This window comes from Onychostruthus taczanowskii, unplaced genomic scaffold (assembly GCF_017590055.1).
Source record: "Onychostruthus taczanowskii isolate IOZ18803 unplaced genomic scaffold, ASM1759005v1 scaffold8, whole genome shotgun sequence".
Classification (NCBI taxonomy): Eukaryota; Metazoa; Chordata; class Aves; order Passeriformes; family Passeridae; genus Onychostruthus; species Onychostruthus taczanowskii.
The window spans coordinates 13,843,064-13,864,924 of NW_024505892.1; the positions used below are offsets into that span (position 1 = coordinate 13,843,064).

At 39.9% G+C, this 21,861-nt stretch overlaps 1 protein-coding gene across 1 annotated transcript; it reads right to left on the minus strand.

The window, feature by feature from the left end:
- Positions 1–1,686: 1,686 nt before the first annotated feature.
- TMEM242 (transmembrane protein 242) lies at positions 1,687–21,381 on the minus strand. The gene is made up of 4 exons (XM_041423945.1): positions 21,194–21,381; positions 19,290–19,390; positions 14,543–14,680; positions 1,687–2,784 (listed from the first exon to the last, which is right to left on the minus strand). The coding sequence occupies exons 1-4, from the start codon at positions 21,327–21,329 to the stop codon at positions 2,686–2,688; spliced, it is 474 nt and encodes a 157-aa protein (XP_041279879.1). The 5' UTR covers positions 21,330–21,381; the 3' UTR covers positions 1,687–2,685.
- Between the last annotated feature and the right edge of the window lie 480 nt (positions 21,382–21,861).

The following is a 21,861-nucleotide window of genomic DNA, read 5'->3' on the forward strand; positions in this document are numbered from 1 at the left end:
AAGGAGAGTGAGTAATTTTTAAATAAAAGAAAGCAACTGGGGGGTCACTGACCCACTAACTTTTTTTTCACCCATGTCTACTTCTAGTATTTAACTTTTGAAAATTGTTAGGTTTTAGTGTCTATTTTCTGTCTATTGTTGTTTTTTGCCTAATTTTATTTCCTCAGTTTCAATAACTATATACACTATGGTATCTAGCAGCTATTGGTATACTAAGTACTTTTCCCTCTATTTGTTCAACCTTTTGTTGTAGTTTCCAGTAACTCTTTGAAAATTAGTTTCAGAGAAAGAAAAAATGACCCATCACAAAACCAGCAGAATGTTCACTGAGTGAAGAGAGCTGCACAGTGCAGTAACAAATATCCAAGATCTCCCGTGTTTTTCATGTCAGCTGAGACCTGATTTATGCTTGCACTCTTCTACGTAAACCCTTATCTAGAGAAAATCCATTTCCAGCCAAAAGCACAGAATAAAGTTTGGAATACGATGAGCTACGAATTCCCCTCTCTTTGAAACATGTTTAATGTTCAGCCTTATACCTCACCATGGATTTACGTTATCACTCTGTACTTGCCCTGTAAGCCTGATTCTATTTTAAAGATTTGTCCGTATATTTCACCGTTAGCATTTTTTGAAGAGCATCATCTGGTGAGTCCTTGTTACTGGGTACCCCCAGATTTAATTCATCTGATCTGTCATATGGATTTTTTTTTAATAGTACAGTTGCACTAATCCAATGGCTAACCACTTCCAGAAGGGACAGTTCTCTTGTGCCAAGACTCGCACCTACCTATCCCTCAGAGCTCTGAAGTCCAGAAGACCACTCATTTTCCTTCTGAGTTTCTCCTGAACTGTGTCCACGTGCAGTCCTTGCGCTCTTGGGGGTAAGCAAGGGTAGGACAGCTCTCTCAAAGGCAGCCAGCAGGCAGGACAGATCCCATGCTTTGTACAATTCCAGAGATAGCCACTCACTTCAGTACAGAGCAAGGCACCCTCTGGCCAGCCTTGCTCCATTGAACACGCAAGGCACTTTGAATGACTGATTTAGGTGAGCTACTTAACCCAGATAAAGATGACCCAAATCCCACCTTAGAAACTAAAAGTAATCCTAAGGACATCATGCAGTTTGCACTTATTTAGTCCACTTCAGTATCTGACCAGCTATAATGACACAGCTGCTTGTTAAACTTCGTAAGTCAGCACTAATATGCTGAAATGTAGGCAAAACAGGTATCACCACTCACGTGAAACTAACAGAAATATAAAAACAGTACCATTTTTCATGTGTGTATGATGGCAGCATTCACCACAATATATTTAATATTGAATTACAAGCATCAAGCTCTGGAAAAGATGTCAACTATTACACTTTAATTGTTTAAAGGTATTATTTTAGTGTCATGTTTCCTAGGAAAACTATATTTCTCTATTATTCATCTGACATTTAAAGCTTTTTTATATTCTTTCCTAGGAATATAAATACTTAAATCACAAAAGACAAGTTTTAAAAGGACTTTATTAAATGTGACAACTGGCTAACTGGACTTCGTGCAATTAATAAGAAAATCTGATAACTGAGTAACAAGACAGTTTGCTGGTGGCACTTTTTTTTATTTCTGCAGTTCTACATCACTTCAGTTCTGCAAACACAACATTTGAGTAACTGAGTAACAAAAGACAGTTCGCTGGTGGCACTTTTTTTTTATTTCTGCAGTTCTACATCACTTCAGTTCTGCAAACACAACATTTGAGGAAGACATTACCCTTTCTAGTTTACTCCCACACTTCATGAGATTACTGCAGTGTGGAAAATGTCACATTGCTTCTCCTGGTAGAAGAGCCACAGAAATGACTGGGACACACAAAATTAGTCCTGCCCATACTGAAAACATTTGCGTAGGACTGACTGGGAGTCTCATTATTTTATATCTCTTTCACTTACTATTTCAATTGATATACAAATACAGTAGAGACATTTATACACACGATCAGATTCATTATTGTGGGATCCAATTTTAAAAAGTTAATACTGAGAAAACAGTGAACTTTGTAGAGATCTCTTCTGATGTTCTGCAGAGGAGCTCGTAGGTCATGACTTGCATATTGGGTTTTAAACTTACTCTTCAGACATATAAAAATTATTTAGATACTTTGTCTGTTGCAAATTCAAATATGTCCTTTATTTTTGAAGAGTGTACTATATGCTTTACCCTTAGGCTCAGCAAGAGATCTGTTATGATTGACTTGATGGTTATATTCCAAATAGGACAAGTCACTGAAAGTACTGTTCTTGTTTCCTAGAGAAATTTAATAAAATTCTTCTTGAAACGCAGGATGGGACAGGAGTTTACTGGGATTATATTCATATATTTACTAATCAAGATTAGTTTCTTCTCTAAGTCTTCAAAAAAGTCTTTTTTCCAGATGAATCCAACTTATCTTGGAGGGTTCATTTTTTCATGAATCAACTAAACCAAACATGCTGAAAAGTGCAGTATAAATTGGTTTGGTTTGGTTTGAAATCCCTTCCTCCTGGATGTTAACTGGCATTCCCAGGTTCAGTCCACTCAGTCAGCAACTTGCTCAATCTGAGTCTTCGTTGTTTTTCCAGAGGGAACACTTCTGCCACTTCCACTCCACTCCTGTTCTTGCTGGAATAGGTATCTCCAAATGGCTCTGAGTCTTTCACTTGGATTTAAGTAAGTTTTCCCATTCTACACTGGATTCACTATTTTTAGGAATTGCTGGAAAGATTGACTGCATCTTACTTTGGAATTCTTTCATCTATAAAAGAGATTTTAAAATAAAATCAGTTAACTGCTACTAAGGAACAAATAAAGTAGCAACATGTACCCCAGGCTTATCCCACAAAACCTGTGTGAGGTAAAGAATAATTAAAAAGCTTTTAAAATAATAGAAAACTAGGACTCCCCCCGATTATGTTAGTTCAATTAACAAAGTGAAAAAAGCATTAAGGGACCCACAACAATCACCCCTTCTAATGCACCACACTGGGGTGCCTCATTTGGAGTGCTTGCCCAAATGATCCACTGCTGTTACATGAATTACTATACACACACACACACGTGAAATATTTTTGTTTAGAGGAAGATTACCTCCATGGAATGTGCCCCTATTTTGACTGCAGTGCCTTTTTCTACACTTGTAATGGATGAAAGGTCCAGTAGTCTGTTCAAGGATTCTAAAACAAGGGCTAAAGAACAATGCTGTTCACCTCTTTCAGCTTAGGTTTATCCCACCATGTGGATAAAGGTGACAAAACAAAGTCTCATTCAAATGTATAGAACAGTAGGACAGAAAACAAGATTCATAACAATATATGGGATTAAGCTTTTCTTTCACTGCTGTTAAAATGCTGTGGAAGAGGAAGTATTTCTATATTATACAGATATAGATAAAGATAGATATATTGTATTTATAATTTATATTTATGCTAATAATTTTATCACCAATATCTGATTCAATAGTCCTGGAATGCCAGAACCAAATATTCATTTAAATAAAAATAATCTCTATCAGAATATTTAAACTCAGTGAGCTTCTTTCTTCCAGGAGTTTTACATGTATTTTTACATATAATAAATTTTTAAAGGATAGGCATGGAAAAACCAGATCAGTGAAAATCCTCTTACACAAACAGCAGGATGTACAAGGGGAAGTTTTGGACTGCTATTTTTAGGAAGCTCTGTGGCAGAATCTATGACATTCACACAGAGAAGACAGGATGTGGTATTCAAGCACTAGATGCAATGACCTCTTGAAGAGCAAATGCAGTCTCAGGCAATATGTCCCACAGAGAGGTTCCAGGAAATCTAGATAGTCCAAACAGCCACACAGGCATCTACTCTCATATGCCTATGTTTTGTGTGTTATAGGTCATCAGTATTTATACAAATACCTCTGGGTTGTTTTCTCTTCAAGTCCTTCTGTGTATGAATAATTCTGACAAAGAATTGGTACTTCTTTGCATACATGCTACTGGAATACAATTATTTAAGTTACACCCGATACAAAGAATGAAACCATTCACAAATAAATTACCAGTCCTTTAGTAAGACAGTAGCTAACTATGATGGATGAAAGCATTTCAGAACCCTAGTTTTTGTGTAATAATGCCTGGGTATTGCTAATCAAATAAAAATATATGTTATATAAAGTAGGAGGAAAAGTCAGAGCCAAATTATCCTTTTCTCTTTTTCCTGATTTTGTTCCTAAGTAAAACTACTTCACTCTCTGTTTTATATTTCATTCTGATTAGATAGTTGTTTTGATTAAGTATTCCTTCTTGGTTTTTAAAAATCTTGGCTATCACCCACAATTGTTTCTAAACTAACATTTTTGCTTCTCATTTCAAACTGAGAAGCTCTGATAGACAGCTAATGTTTCCAAGAATAATAAACACCAGTATCAGAGCTGACGTAGAGGAACAGCCCAAATTACATTAAACAATTGCTGCCAATTCAATACAAGTATTTACAGTAGGAAATGTTTCAGGAGCTTTGGCTTAGCTGTTTTTTCCAGTCCTATGTAATTAAGTTATCCCAGCTCGCTGATGGGCGGAAAGCATTCCATTTACTTAAGATATTTTGCTTCCTAAAGAGAGATTTAACTCTTCTACTCTTTCATCTCACTCTAAGTATTATCTGGGTGTTTGGAACACAGGAATGGTCAAATACTAAACTGATGTAAAATGCTGTGGCTCTGTTGATATAACCAAAGATAAAACATTCAGCACCAGCTAATGATCTGGTGCAAAGTGGATTTTCTGGCTTCTTCTAAACTCAGACTTAAATTTCTCTTAGAGATAAATTTAAAGGATGCAGTCATAAGCTCTAGAAGACACCTCTGTTACCACAATGAAGATGCACAAAACCAAAGGGAAACTGAAAGTAATTGTATAAAGCCTCCAAAAAGAAGATGATGGGTGGAGCAAATCAGAAATCTGCAGTGATTCCACTCTGACGACCACCTTATAATTATTAACATGTCAAACCCTAACTCTTGAATGCAAGAAGCAGCCTTGTCTGGGAAATAAAACACTACAACTTGGTTCTGAAAGAAAAAAAGGTATTTATTTTGACAGCACTGAAACACTGCTAGCAGCTGCAGATTTAAGAATATTAGATAGATTTCTGTCCCCTCAGAACACTAATTTATGTTCTGCAGGTGAAAGCAACTAATTTCCTGGAAAAGCAATTTTTCCTTAATGCATGGATCAGATCTGAAATATTTAATGTCTTTCTTTTGCTTTTAAGACTCCCTGAGAAATTTCCTCAGCCTTGTCTTCTCAGACTTTGATGCTTATTTGTAAAACCGCTTTGAAAGTGATGCCAGACTCAGTGTCTCATTTGCTACTTCCTCTCCCACCTGCCCTTTTCCACAAGCCCATTCTGCACAAAAATAGTTTTTCATTGCAATTCACAACTTTGGCCATATTTCTGTTTTTCCACAGATTTTCCTCCTTTGTGATTCCTGGGCACTGATCTATTTCAATAAATCGTGATGCCAAGCTGATCACTACTGTGCATTGTACTCTCAGTAACACTTTAGGCTGTCAGCTCTTTCTCACTGTAACACTTCAGGCTGTCAGCTCTTTAAGAAGGACATTTTCTGCAGTGACTGGCATGGGACTCATTAATACCTGACTTCACACTAAGCCTAAAATAGGGCCAATTTCTTCCTGGTACAAATGTCACAGCTACTAACTCTAACTAGAAGTTTTCATTTCTATAGCCCCTAAAAGATACTGCAGCTGATTATTTCTCTCCACAACACTTTTGAGTTCTCACTAGTAAGACATTAAGCAATTTAATTAGTACCAGTCACGGACCCCTATTTCCCCCCTCTCATTCCAGTCAGAAAGCGCAGTCCAGTGTTTCATTAGGGCTTTGATCAGGACCTCCAAGGTACCTTCCCCTTTCTTTCCTGTTCCACTAATAACATCAGCTTCTGAGTTTCTTCCTTCATTTCCACATTTGTACTTGGTGCTCTCCCAAATGCACTTCCAAATCCCAGTCACTGTCTTCCCTGAACTCAGCATTCCTCTAAAACTCACTTATCTTAAACCATGGAGAAAGCTTCCTAAGAGAACTATTCTCTGATGTCACAGACCTGGTGGATACCCACATATATAACCATGAAAATCACATCCCTAAGTTCCTGTCCCTTCTCTCCCACTGACAATGTGTGCCTGTTTGCAAACCATTCTAATACTCCATTTTAGGCTGTAACTTCTTAACGGATCTTAGAGGTCTTTCCAGTCTAAATGATTCTGACTCTTTCAGTCAGAGACATGGAATTCAGCCTTCTGGGCCTTGACTGATCAAACTCTAATATATTTTTATAATTAGGACTAAATTTGGCCTCCAGAATACCTCACACTGGCTTCCAGGTTGTTCTTGCTTGCATTTAGTTGACACTGTCATACTAGGCCCATTGCAACTTCAAGGTATCCTTGCACTGAAAGTAAAATTTGTCCACTAAACATGCAAGTTAGTCCTTCAACAAACTGGGCTTACCAGTACCCAGTCCTCTGGCAGTGTGGTGAGCTTCTTGTGAAGATGATTAATCAGCTTTATGTTCTATTAATACTGAGCACTTGAGGTGTGAGAATTGGGACCTTGTCGTTACTTCTTTAACTCTTGGGACAAACACACTTCTTGATGAGGGAAATGCTGCAATTAGGAATCTGTCTTGCCCTGCCTTTTCTTTTCAGCAGACGTGCAACACGAGAGGTCTCTTCCTCTTTCCTCCCTTCCCAGAAATCTCCTCCCGTATTTCCTCCAGATTCCATAATACTCATGTCAGTAGTCTCAAATCAAAAGGCTTTAATTTAATTACAAGAGGTAATGTGCTACGTACTAAGCACTGGAATGCTTTGCATAACTCACTGCAACGACTGCCTCTTTATTATTGTCAGCCACACTGGCACTGGGGTACTCAGTTCAACTGTGATAATGCCTTCAATTAATAGTGCAGTAAACCAAGCACTAAATGCTGAATGTATTTTACCTCTTCCTGCTGCCTTCAGTACCACAGGCCACTCTCAACTGCTGCTCCTGAACCTACTGGTGTATGAAAAATTTGTAACACATTTCTTAACATTCCAGCATGCTCCATTCCTGCAGGCGACCCTCTGAAGTGAATTTCACTCATGTGAATTTTATTTTTTTGTCATAGATATTACAGATTTTTACGCTGTTTTTTCTTGCCAAATAAATTGCAGTAACTGTTCTACCTCTGTCAGGCTTCTTTCTAAAAGGGTATCATCTACCTTACTGCATTAAATAATCTGTAATAGCTACAGATCACTGTTATTTTCTTATCTTAACCTAATGATCCTGCCTCAGATGGCAAAAATATGGGGACCTAAAAGCATCTTCCATTTAATAATCTCTTTTTAATGTACATCGTTGACAGAATGTCACACAAAAATTGGGATAGCACTATTACTGAGAGCACTTACATGGCCGTTCATATTAAAATGAATGGAAGAGGGGCTAAAAGAGTCTATTTGATTCCTAGAATGAAAGTTTTACGAAGAAATGTTCTCTCTAATGTCTGACATTCATAATAGGCCAACGCAGATTCCAGGAATTATTCGTTTCCTATTTTAGTACTCGTATCAGTAAGAACTGCTTACATTAGCTTCCAAGTGAAATGAGGTTAGATGCCCTGAACTGGAATATCAAGTGGCAGCAGAATGCACTATGTACATGCCCTCAGTTCTCCTGAGCCACCATCCATTTCACAAGGCATGAAGATGAGGCAGGCTGCCCTGGATTTAAAAGCATCAGTGAGGATTGCCCTTGCCACCTTTTCACAAATCTTAAAATGATTGCTGTTGCCCTTGTTAGCAAATGATTACCAAGGGCCACATACAGAAATAGCAAGTTATTTGTAGAAAATGACAAGTGCTGAGCCCTTGCAGGACTGGAGGAGCAGAGCAGCCAGCCTGGTGGCTCAAGGTGATTGTCCTTCTCTCAGTGTAAAATGGGGCACTCACTGAGGGTCACTCTGTGCCAGCTCTGGAATAGCGTGTTAAATAGAGCTCTGGTTCACATTCTTACATCTTGTACTTCACTGGAAAAGGCATCATGAACGTCTGGATTATGGAGAACTACAAGTCTATGAAAATGGCCCTGAGAGTGTCAATCGTGGCAGTAAACAACCTAATATTTCCGATGTACTCTCATAGTACCCTGTTCAGCACCTCTTTGCTAATTCCAGCATTTCAGGCTTACACAGAAAAAAGCAGCAGCAGAATTGTGTTAAACCATCCAGAGAAGTCAGGAGTTCACACTATCCCCATCTCATGGAGCCTTACACACCTGCCTAACCTTGAGCACCCTTGTTGAAATCAGAGGGCTATTTACAGTGCCCAAAATTAAACAAACACATAAACACATCTTCCCACAAAATTATCTCTATAAATCCTGTGTAAGTGGGTAAAACATGTCCTGTGCTTTTTAAAAAAGAAAAACAACATGAAGATAACCTAAGTGAACTTTACAGGGAGAGGGGGAGAGGACCATCATTGTTTAGAGCGAAGCTGCCACAGTTCCCAAACAATTTTAAGTATGTAGTAGCCTCCCACATCTACTCCATATTCTGTCGTGAATTACTGGTGAACTACAGAGAACTGTCAAGTCACAGGGGTCAGGCTGCCTCTTTTCCAATTATTGGGTCACATCATAAAGAGATAAAACACATTAAATACTTTCCTCACATTACTTTTCCATGAGTGCAGAAGATATGCTGCTCATTCATAAATGGGAAGAGAGCTGATCTACATCACAAACATGTTCTACTAGCCTCCTTTGGTTTCATTTCTGTGTAAATGTGACTAAGATCTCCAAGAGGGAAAAAGATGCTATTCCAGTAAAAAAGCCTAAACAAAGTAAAACTCTTCTGGGTTAAGGCTAGATTATTTCAAATTTAAGAAAAAGAAAAAAAAAATGACATGGTTAGGTAATTATAATTATGTTCAATTCTTTTATTCATAGAGACAGTAATCTTGTAAACTGGATTCCGAAAAAAAAGAAGGCATTTCCTTAGGTTCTGAATGTTCATTTCACTTTTATACATTCCCATGTTGGTATTTCTGAAACAAATGGGAAGGACTTCAATTTTTGTAGTATAAGGTATCTTAAAGTAAAGGCTTTTGTGCCATGCAGAAAAATGGAGTGTGGCTATCACTGAAGAATGTGCCATTTATTTCTGCAGAATCTTACTTTCAAATCTGGGTGCCTGGAAAGGACATCCACATGATTAGTCTATTACGGTGTATTAGTCATTGCCCCTTAGTCACCCTGGACAATTTGAAAAATTAGTCTTGAAATAATTTTAAATTTAAAGTAGTTAAATATCCAAATTTATAAAGCTAGCTGGTTAATGGACCAAAATCTCAGGATGAGTGCCCAAACCCTATAAACGTTTCTGTGCTGTAATCTGGATTTCTGAATTAAATTCAAAAATACGAATTGTCTGCTGAACAACCTGAGTATTTTTTTTTCCTCGGTATGTCCAGGAATTAATTATATATATCATCCACAAGTGAGAGGCTTCCCAAAGGGCTGGTGGCAGCCAACAGCTGCGAGTCTCTCCCAGGACACAACAGTGAAACTCCTCAAGACAGCAACAGTTGCAGCCTTTCCATTTCTTGAAATACTCTCTTACAGCTGGCCCTATTCATAAAGCAGATTGTAGCAGCTTTCCAGTACAAAAATTATGATCTTAATCCTTGAATAAGCATTCTGCCTTATCAAGTAAACAGTGAAGTTCACTGGTTTCATTCTTTTTCCTTCTTGAATAAAATACTAGCAGTACATACATGTGGAGGCAAGTCTTCTCCAAACCAATTAGGCAATATAAGCAGCAGAGAAAAATCCAGTACAAACAGGAGGAGGAAGTGCTATCTTGTACTAGTACTCCATCTTCTTTCTAAGAGCTTGAGTTTAAAATAAGCATTGAGTGAATAAAAGCGCATTTAAAAATGGCAGATTTGATTTATATAGAAAGATGTGATCATGAAATAGCAAGGAAAAGGAAAGTTTCTATTATGCTATCAGATACAAGCACAATAAATAATAGAAATTTCATAAATAATATTTTTGTGAGGATTAAATACAACAATAATTAAAAACTTATAACAAAATACTTAGGAATTACTCTAGGATGACCCTAATCATTTTAGGAGATATGATGCTTTTATAGCAACATTTACTCATTTATGAAATAGAATAAAAATTTCAGCCAGTGCAATATGCCTACACTGGGATTTATAAATCTTAGTACAATTTATAGACGCCACATTTGAAGACTACGCCTCCATGCTCTCATCCTGTTTTAAATTAATCCATCCTTAAAGCCAACACTCCTTTGTATTTACACTGTGCCTATGACTATACTTTCACAAAATTATAACGAGTATCTCTCAACATAAGCAGGGGGATGTTATTTTTATGCTTAAAATGGTGATTCAGATGTTAGATTTTTTTATGGAGAAAAGCAGTTTATTTAGGAAATGTTCTTACCATCAAAGCCACAACAAGCACATATTCTCTGCATTGCTTTTAGTTGTCTCTTTATGGCCATGCAATTGTTTTCGACTCTTAATATTTTAAAGGTTAAGATCAATGAAAAACAGGATATTTCATTAGGAGACACCATAGAACTGATAAACTAATATTTTATAAGTATATTAGTCACAAATTGCTAAGCAATTATTCTAACTATTTTTCCACAGAAAATTTTTTCCAGCCTTCCACAGAACAGCAACAATCAGAATCTCACAAACCTACATATGAATCATCCCAGCCCTTTTCCTATGGGACAGAGAATGCTTTTATTTTTGAGGAAATGAAACCTAATTTATTGAGGACATGAAGAACAAGAGGGCTTTTAAAGCATAATTTATCTTGTTTGTTAATTGTTGTACACTTCAGTCTACAAAGGTTGAGGGCATTGTTCTGCTTTTAAAAGAAGGTTCATAATTGCTGGCAGCTTAAAAAAAAAGAAAGAAAAAAGAACATCAGACATTAGTAGGTATATTTTAGTATCTGCCAAGTACTCTATGGCTGTGAGTTTAATTTAAAGGAAAGGTTTACAACTCCAAAGTTAACTTCTAAAAAATTGTATAAAACTTCTATAAAATTGTCACTTGCTGTAGGTGACCCTGCCTTGGCACACGGATTGGACTACATGATCTCCAATGGTCCCTTCCAACCCTAGTTATTCTGTGATTCTATGACACTAAAATTTTTCCCAGTAATAAAAAGATGTGGTGGGTCATAACACTAGCAGAATAGGTAAATAAAATTTTAAAAAGTTATATTTTGGAAACTTCAATGAAAATACTTGCTTAGTTCAACTAACAATGGCACATTTAAGATATTTTGAATATTTTACTTTTAAACATTTTTACTGGGTAAAATGTCATTTATTATTTAACTGAAAATTTTAAATTTAATTTAACAGCTCACATGCAGAATGTTGCAATAAGATGTTTCAACTACTATTCAATTTTAAAATAAACCAGAAATGATAAATTGGCCAAACCCAACCTTTTCTTCAAAATTGCTTTCAATACTTCTGTGTTTTGCATCAGCAAACAGCCAGCCCATTGCACCAGGAGTGGTCACCTACATGGTTTGACGTTGCAAGATCAAAACCACTAAGGTAATGCCATGGAAGATAATACCACGATGTGGAAGTTGTTCAACAGCAAATAAACTTGTTGAAAACAATAGTGCCATTTCATTTCAAGCCAGACTTATTTCAAGCTTGGGTTTAACACGGCATGTGTCTTTCCACATTGTAAGGTGCTTCAGAGAGGAAGGCTGCAGGTACGTCCACATCCAGATCAGGAGTGCTCTGTGGAAGCCAATCTCCCAGTTGTCCCTGCTCCCTGGGCACGAGTCTGTGTAACTACCGCAGCCCCAAAATGCATGACCAGCAGTTTCTGAGGGTGACACAAATCTGAAGAAGCATTCTAGCAGTGCAAGTGACATAGCCCAACTGCCAACAGGCATTCAAGCCATGGGGCAAGGCCAGTGTCAGTCCAAATTTTGAAAATTCCTGGAATGGTTGTAGATATCGGGTCCTTAGCCTGCTAACGTCTCACTACCCTAGTGCTGCTGTCGATAATACTCACTAATATAGAAAGAGTTTCTATGCTCAGAGATAATCAAAGGTGGCACAAATTTAAGTATTTTCCCGAGTGATTGCAGGAAGCAAGTTTAGAAAGTCTGATTATCACTGACACCTGAACATTTTCTGCAAGAATTACAATATAAAAGTATATAAGCACTACCTCCTAGGTTCTAAAAAAGTATTTCTTTTATGCTTTTATAACTTAAACCATTATCTAAGTCCTCATTGAACTATCACTTCTTCGGTTATAATAAGAGTTGAGGGGGATTGAGTAGCGTTTGTAACTTATCAGCCTGTCACCAGATTACAACAGCAGTAACTGCAATCAGGGAATGTTAACAACCTAACCTGAGACAGTGTAAAATCCTTTATATTCCTTACCAAGACATAAAGATCACTTACTTACTCTCACCCCTGGGTTTTGATGCTGGCATAAAAGCAGCGGACTGTAAAGCTATAGGGAACCACCTTTAACAATAAAGCCATTTAAGACCTGGAAGCAGGCACTGTCACATCTCTGTTTTAAGAACTAATGAACCACAAAGATTAAATAAAAATCTAGAATCACCAAATCTGGTGCACCACCTCAGTACCTGGAAGGAACAGTAACTGGCTTCTAGGACAAACACAGGCTGTCTCAGAAGGTGTGAGGATGAGGCATCCTGAACTGTGGCTTCAGTTTCCTTCTACAACACAAACTCCTGAGCAACCATGCCACTAACACAGATTAATTACAACTCATCAAGGAACTATCACTTTGCTCTTGTCATTTCATCTCTGACTTTGAAAGCAATGGCAAGATAATTTAAACAGCAACAAAGCTTAGGATAATACATATTTTATCAATGACTCACTGTCCCATCAATAATTCACGCTCACAGGAAACATGTATCCCACCATGAGAAGCATTTTGGCAGCGATGGCCAGTCGGCCTTTCTGCTGGGCTGTGTGCGGGGCAGCACGGTTCGACAGCGCAGCACGATTCGCCTAAAGCCCGGCTGCCTGCGGGACACGGCCGCACTCCCGGGACCAGGGATGAGCCGGGCCCTCGGCGCTGCCGCTGCAGTTCCGGCCGCCGCCACCGGGCGTCGCTGCGGGGCAGCGGCGGCGCCCCGGCCGCGCCCGGCCTCGGGGGAGCCGCCGGGAACGGGGCAGGAACGGAGACCCCAGAGGGCAGAAACACAGTCCCATGGCCTCCCTGGTCATGCCAATCCTGCATCAAGATCTGCTGGCTCTGTTACTCCTTTTGGTGTGACTTCAACCCATCACATCTCATTTTCCATTGAGGCTCTTGTACTTTACTCTTTCAGATGACTCGAGCCATTAAACACTTAACAATTCAGTCTTACTTGGAACTCCCCTTCAAATCCTGCAAGTGAAAGTCAAGTCCTTTATTCAACAAAATCCCACTTAGAGAGTCACAGGAACTGGGCTGCAAAGGATTTGAGAGAGCGCTGGAGCAGAGGTACTCCTACATGCAAATGAAGCATCCTTCTTGTTTGCTAAATGAAACACCTGCACTGCTTATAATCAGAATTTTACTATCCTTCACAATTTAATACTGAGAAACAATAGTAACACCATCTTTCTCCTTTATATATGCTTTACTGAATAGATAAATAATTGCCACGTAAGGTAGTCTATTCATTCCTAGTCCTAAAGAGGATGCAAACAGCTCTCCCAAACTTATAGCTGCAGGGGACTCTTTAAATCATGGCTCATTACTAGGGGCAAACAGAAATGCTCACATGAACTTTAGTGTTCACACTCAACATTGTGAAATACTGGAACATAATGAATTTACTGAAGATTGCTGTAGCTGGTATCCTGGCATGTACAAATGCTTCCCAAGCTTCTTTGTCTTCACACGTGTCAAGGACCACCATTCTAATGCACAGGATACTCACTCTTCTGTCCCCTTGCTGCTTCTAGAAAGCAAGCTGGCTTCCTTTCAGTTTTTCTTACATCCTCTGTGCCCTGATGCAAAAAATAGAACTTGGACAAATAACTGTATTGCTCTAAAAATAGGATTATGGGGGGTAGCCTTCAGTTCGATAAGCAAAGTTAGCAGCTACTATTTTAGTCTCTAAATTAGAACACTGGCTCTTTTGTGAGATAACTGAAACATCTGTGCAAATAAACAGAAAGCAGGACAAAACTGTTCCTCCCCCTAAACTGTCTCCTCCCACAGCATGCCATTTTTTGCAGATGTAAGAACACCTTCTCTGTTTGCACACATTCTGGTTAGTCATTCTACAGGTGGCGAATGAAGGTGTAATTCTTAGGCTGAAGTAGTAGAGAGATGCCATCCCAAGATGCATTACCCAAGGAAAAATATGGAGTTGAGGGAATCATACTCGCTACTCACACTGTGCACGCCCAGAGCCTTCCAGATGGCAAAGCTCAGCAATCCAACCCCGCACCATGCATAGAGTGAGCCCCAGCCTAGGGCTCGTAAGGCCAGTGATGAACCACTCTCTGGTAGTGCAGCTGTGGCAGTAATCCCCTAGAACCAAAGATAAAAAAGTTCATGACAAAGTGAACAATAAATGGAAAAAAAAAAAAGAAAGTTAGCAATTTAGATTTTTTCCCTGACCTGCCAGTTGCACTAGTGTGATCACAGAAAATCTTATGGCTGCCAGCACACCTCAAGAGCCAAGAAAGGGGCTTTTCCTATCAGGAAAGGACTTCACAGTTGCCAGCTGGGGATGACTTTCATTGCCCAGAAATACCAGTCAGTTGTTCCATGGGCACAAGAATCCAACACTAAGTTATCTCACCAGTCAAAACACAAAACTGAATCTAAACCAGTCACAAGCCTTTATGCCAGTGACATCTGAACATAATTACTGCACGTCATTGATTTTGGTGCTTTTTCATGGCGGGCAACTGATGGCCTATAGGTCTTTATGGGCACTTCTGGAACTTGCAAGAACACGAGCAGCTTTCATCTGGACATGGAAAGGTGTTGCAGTGACCCAGGGACTAATTTAAGAGGGCTACAACTCTGAAGAAGCTCTGGAAAGTATGAGGAAAAGTTTTGTAAAAGCAAATAACAACATTGAACCCATTCCCCTGCAGAGTTCACCAAGCAACAACAATGAAGATGCTGTGTGGTCTCTTCATTTTTGTCAGAAGACACCTCCAAGAGGAGGTGGCTCAAAGATACTGCTGCCATAGAAGTTTGCCATGAGACATGTCCTGGAAACACAAGTACCTTGAAAATGCTGTCACCTGGAAAAGCCACCTCAGGCCAAGAATGCAGCCTTGGCTATGACTGGGTCTCAACCATAAGGAAAGCTCTCTGTCACAGCACATAAATGGGCATTGCAGCTTCCAGGGGCACCAGGCACCTGCTGGGTGGCATCAATCCATGTGCACCCCACACCCCCTGCTAGCTCTCACCTCACAGTGCCCACCATACTGCACCTATTTGGTATAGCAAAGCTTCAACCTGTGCAGCCACAGCAGCAGTGACACAGACAGAATTCTCTTGCTCACTGTGGCAACTGCCATTCAGAGGACTTCTTCCCCCTCTGAAGGATCACTGTTCAATTGTTCACATGCAAACAGAGATTTCAGATGGTAATTGCTAAAGATTGGCATTTATGGTCCTTACACAGTTTAACAGTTCTACTTAACTGGGTATCTTGGAAAAAAAACAACTAAGTATTGCTCAGGGGTAACATAAATGAGATTGCACACATAAAATTACAAAAAAATATTTCATTTATAATCTAAAATACTCAAAACCAAAATTAACTTGTGGAAGGATCAAAAACACTTTTCTCCAAAACATGCCAAACAACTGTTCTTTTTTTCTCATCACAAAAAGTGGGGGGGAAATATTTTGTATTCTTGCTTTTAAAAGCTTTAAATTTTTAACTTCTTTTTAAATGCTTCTCTTTCTTCTTTGATACAATTAAACATACTTAATGTCTACCACTATGGTCAATCAAACAGCACCAGTAGTTTTTCTCCTCTTGGCTTTGTATTTATTGAAATGTTAAAATGATCCTTAGACAATCCTCAGCATTGACACTCTCCCCTGGGATTCAGCTGTAGGCACAGCTATCCAAGGACAAACATGCACTTGGAAAGGGCACAAGCAAAACGTGTCTTGACCCTTACTTATTCCAATTTGGACATCCCGAAGTGGAAGCTGTTAACAAAAACAATGCTCTGCAAGCAAACACGCACAAACAGCAGAGATCTCTAGTCACGCTGTAATATCAGGTCCTATTATCTCCTTACCACAGATAATGAACTATTATAACTCCTTCAGTAGAGACTGCTCTTAGTATTGAAATGCTGATTACTTTTGACATTTTTCCTCCTTCCATAGTCTAACCATATATAACAACACCGAGAAAAAATGGTCCCATTTGGAAGATGGGAAATGAATGGACAAAAATATCCTCTACACAGAATCTTTAAATAGGAGTCATTATCTGTGAAAATTGCTGGCAAAAAACCCAACCAACTACTATTTAAATGCTTGATTGTCCCAGAAAAATAGTGGTAAATGGAAACAACCAATCTGGTTCTACTGACTGCAGCCGAACAGGGCTCACTCACAGGCCGATTCCTCAGGGTACTTAAATACACAGATAAGGGTTTCTGTAAACAGGACAGCTGGTTAAATGATTATCAGATACGGTGTTCAGAGCATCAAGAAAGCTGATTAATGAAATGCTACAAAATCAAAAAGGACAACGGTAGCATGGAAGAAAAAGATGACACCAACAAAAAAAAATGTTAAGATAATTGAATTTTATTCACTAACCTGTGTTCAAATTCTTTTCTCACAAGTACTCTTATGTATTTTTAAAAAAACCCCATTCTTTAATTTAAAAAATGAGCTTTTAAACAATATTGAGTCTTTCCAAAAACAGGCCAGAAAAAAACCAGGGCAGAATTAACAGATTTGTTTTCCAAATATGTGTTTTCCAAATATATGCTGCTTTTTTCATTTTGTTGGTAGCTGTTGTTTTGTTTTCCTCTGGAACATATAAACAGGAAGTGGGAGAAGGAAAAAAATCATTGCTTTTTTATTCAGACACAGGCCTTGATTGTGTAACTGCCCCTTTGTGTGCAGAGTGTGTCTAAAAGGAAGCAGTGCCTAAAATAAAGTATGTTCAACTGTTTTGGTTGATTGTATTCAGTGTGTTCACTCTTTTTTGTGACCTAATCCATTGTGAAATTAAACACCTGGATAAATGCTGGTAAAATTGGACACTTCCCAAAAGGAGGCTGCTGCAGCTAAGCATTTAAGTTTAACAAAAAAAACCCATCAATTAACCAGGATCATATCAGCAACCCATATCACCAATGGCATATGTATTGGTGGCTTCACTGGAACAGGAATAAAATGCCAGAAACTTAGGGCCGGTAGAATTAATTCTTTCAACACCAGTGCTGGTTGATGTTGGCTTAAAGTACCTGTCAAACTATGGCCTCACCTTAAGATGAATAAAAATAATATTCAGGCACTGAACATCTAAAAAAGGTGAAATCTTCTGTAGTTATTATTATACATGATGTATTATTAAAAGTTACTTGCAGTAACTATAAATTTAAGTAAGAATGCTAAGGCAAAACCTCATTGGTACCTCAGAAAGCTTCTACAGAGAGCTAAGCCATTCTCAAAGTCTAGTCTTTCCTTTTTAAAACTGCTCACTGACAAGCACCTTAACAAAAAAGTATCTTTGTACACTCTGGAGTACTGCAGTCAAGGGGCCCATGAAATCACAGATTTTTTTCTAGCAAACTGTTGTAATTCCTTTGCACAAATAGTAGCAGATACAGTTTTCAGCAAAGATCGAAATGATATATATCATTTGATGACATTTCTAGCATATATATTCTCAGATGTCAATGCAATGTCACTCTTGATAAATTTCACACTGATAACAGAACAGCTCAGACACCAGGAATATATGCAAGCTGGAAAAAATTCAGTGCTCAAGAGAACAGAAGATGGTAAAAAAGGAGACAATTTCTTTATTGCAATGTATTTCCACAGCTTGTGAAATAACTTCTCATGAATTTTTCTATTTTCTCTATTTCAAAACAGAAACTCATGCTTAACATTTCTGTAAAGGCAATGGATGAGTTATGACACAGCAGCCTACAGAGGAAAGTAGGAAAGCAAATGAAGGCTCTCACGCTCTTTGACCAGAAAGGGAGATTACAAGTGATCAGGAATGAAGGTTCTTAGATAAAGTACAATGGAAGAAATTTTTTTCTCTTGATATGTATTAAATTAACTTGATATGTTATTGAATCATCACTTTTAAAATAAAATTGATCAGTTCTTAATACTCTAAAAGCATCTGTAATACATATTGCATTTTAAGAGCTTGGTGGAGATGAGACTGATCAATTTTAAGGGCCTGTTTTTTATGCTTTTGGCAATAACAAAGCATTAGTGAGGAAAAAAGCTTCCTTCAATTAAACATGCTGTGTTTCAAACTAATACACCAACACAGTGTAATTGCCATCTCTGCTTTGCAGTTCTTTTTTTCAGAATGCACAACTGGATCCAGTTAGTAACTGCCTGAGCTCAGATTAATTTTGGCCATGAGATCTCACAGTCCCACAGTACTCATTCTCATCCTTCTCTTTACACAGTGAGATGGGAGGGGAGAGCTTTAATTTGACTAAATGATCCCACTTACATATTCCACAGCTTACAGACCTTCTATCTCCTCATTCCCATCCTTACTGGAGTCACCTCGCTTCCAGACTCACTGCAGCACTATGAGACTGCTTGGTGAACTGGATCCCTGAGGTCATGAAGGCTCACGTCTAAAGTGTTCTCACATCACAGGATTAAAAGAGATCAGTAACTGTATTTCACTACCCAGAAGTATGATTCCAGCAAACAGTGTAAGCATTACGTATTTCAGCTAATCTCAAGTACTAAAGTATTTAGCAGAGCCAACTCTGAAAAGATGTTTAAATTAATCCTATGCCTGTACTGAATTCAATTAAATCTAGTGCTCTTATCATCAACTCTGCCAAGTTCCACATACACCAGCATGTCTACAAAGCATTCAATGCATTCTTATTTCCTATGTACCACTACTGGAAAATGGCTTAAAAGAACAAACCTTATTGAACCAGTCTGGGTTCTTCTTTTTTGTCACTGCAAGTGTAGTGCCAAAACCTGCTATCATTCCTGCTGTAGCAACAGTACCTAGAAAAATTCCACCTGCCAAGAAAAGTTGAAGAAATAAAAATCAAGACTTTGTTACTTAAGGGGAAGAAAAAAAAACGACCTACCTGTTTAGAAAATAAAATCTGAAAATGTAAGATCTGATAGCACATGCTGAAGGGAAAGGTCCAGATGTCTACATTTTTCATGCTAACTCAGTATGACAAAATAGCGAGACAAAGAATTAGTTTTATGAAACAGGACATTTTGAAAATAATGGCATGTGTATGTATTTTCAAGCTACACACAAAAATTCAAATCCCAGGATGCTTTTTTTGCAGTACTTTGACAATCCACTCATTCCAGAGCCAGCCTACCAAAATCATCTTGTTCTACGGTGATGCCTCACCCATCCCTAAATGGGAAATGTAATTGGTTTTGTTGCATCACTTGTGATTTCAAATGGCCACCACCAGTTCCTCTGAAGACCATTACATAAGCAACACTTGTTCTTCAGCTTTATGTTTTAATGCTCTATTTAAAAAAATTAAAAATAACTGAATTATTTTCATTTAAAAAAGAAAGAAAATTACACTAGCAAAAGCTATCCCAAGAAAGAAAGCATGCCTTGCTTTTCAGTCCTTCCAGTGTTTCAAAAATCACTTGAGGTACCCCTGATCATTTCTAGCTCTTGCACCAAAGGCACATGTAGCCATACCTGCCCACTTTTAAGAAAAAGGCTTGTTTTTAAGACTTACTGCACTGTAGAAACCAACCTGATTCATATTAAAATTTAAAAATTTCAGGGGGTTACATGTTCTTCCTTCGCAGGTATTGATACCCATCATGTTTCCCCTTTCCTAACACCAGTTAGGTAATTTTAAAATAGTCTGAATAGGAAGTAAGCAAAAATACCGTTAAGTTAGGTGTCACTTTTAAAAAAGCTATTGATCTGATTACTGTGATGAGGAAGTTTTTTGTACTCGCGTCAGTGAAATCTGTAAGGTGCCTCCTCTGCTCGGGAGCACAAAGACTTCGCACCTTGGCCAAATTATGCAGTCCACCAAGTTTTACATTTCCAGGTCAGGTAGCCAACACTTCCCCCGTTTCAGACACAATAACTGACAGAGGTACGTCCATCCTCTGGACGGGCCTGCCCGGGATGTCCCGGCCGGCGGCGCTAGGACGAGGCCGCCTGAGCCCCGGCCTCCGCTCCGCCGGGGGGCGCGGGGAGACCGAGCAGACACCGGGAGCAGCCCGGAGTTAGGGATAAAAACAATATAATATAAACGTAGCGCCGCCAGCCCGCCGCCCTTCAGCTGTGTGCGGCTGCGGAGACCCTGGCTCTGCCCTGGCCGCGGTTCTCCCGGCTCGGATTCAGCCCGGGACACCGGCTCCTTCCCTTAGGGAATCCGCAGCGCTGCCTGGAGCCCGCAGGAGCCGCCTCCTCCTGAGTGCTCCAGGCCCCTCGGGCCCGGCAGCGCCGAGCGCGGACCCCCTCAGGGCTGAGCTCCCTGCCGGGCAGGAGGCGGCTCCGCTCGGCTCCCGTCCCGCCCGGCTGCCGCGCCGGGCCGGCAGCGCCGGGGGAGGGCGGCTGAAGGGTGAGCGGCCCCGCCGCTCCAAGGGCGATGGGAAAGGCGGCCGGCGCTGCAGGGGCTTCCTCGCTGTGTCCAGAAGCCGCGGCGAGGCCATTCCCAAACGTCTCTCCTTTTCCCCAGGGGCGGGAGAGAGGGACAAGACCTGCGGCTGCCGCAAGGGGAGCACGGCTGGGGACAGTCTCAGGCCTGCCGCACACGCTGCTGCTCGTCCCTGACCCGTGCAGGGGAGGGGAGGAGGACACGAGAGGAAGAATGTCTGCACCTTTGATTAAGAAGAGCTTGTCCTGGGATGCCGCAGAGCTCCCAGCCCCCCGGGGCAGGGACAGCCCGCGCCCGGGGTCCAGCGGCGCTGCGGCCGCAGCCCCCTCATGGGCGGCCCCGCCGGCAGCCGCCCCCATGCCCAGGGCACGGCAGGAGGAGGAGGCGGCGGCTGCAACCCGGAAGGAAAGGGAGCTGGGCTGGGACACGCAGCCGCCTTTCCTCCCGCTTCCCCCCCGCGGCCGCGCAGCCGGAGCTGCCGCCCCCTTAGGAGGAGCCTCCTCGCCTTAGGGCGCGTTCTGCATCCCGAGAGCCCAAATCGCGCGGAGGGGAAATGAGAAAAAGTTGTCAAAGCCTCTTTTAAATCGGGTCTTTTTTAGCAGGCTCATAAGAGCTTTGGTTTTGTTTTGTTTTTTGGTTTTTTTTTTTTTTTTATGTTCTTCACGTAGTGGACTTTACCAAATAAAACTGGAAGACCCTCTTAATTCCCAGGAATTTTAGTAAGCTGTACCTTGACCAACGGTGTTGCTTTAAAGTACATATTTTCGTCCAAAATTGTCATTCTTTCAAGTTATGTAAATCGTTTTTCACACTACGAGAACATACAATTGGTGTTTTTTCATCTCTGTGCCGTTCTCAGCTGCTGATGAATATAAATGGATGTGTGATACC

What these genes read in the sequence shown, in the direction of transcription:
- TMEM242 (XM_041423945.1), bottom strand. Translation starts at nt 21,329, where the DNA reads ATGGGGGCGGCTGCCGGCGGGGCCGCCCATGAGGGGGCTGCGGCCGCA. An exon ending in CAAGCTCTTCTTAATCAAAG is followed by an intron (nt 19,391 to 21,193) that starts GTGCAGACATTC and finishes TTTTCTTGGCAG; the next exon opens with GTGGAATTTTTCTAGGTACT. An exon ending in ACCCAGACTGGTTCAATAAG is followed by an intron (nt 14,681 to 19,289) that starts GTTTGTTCTTTT and finishes CTTTGGTTCTAG; the next exon opens with GGGATTACTGCCACAGCTGC.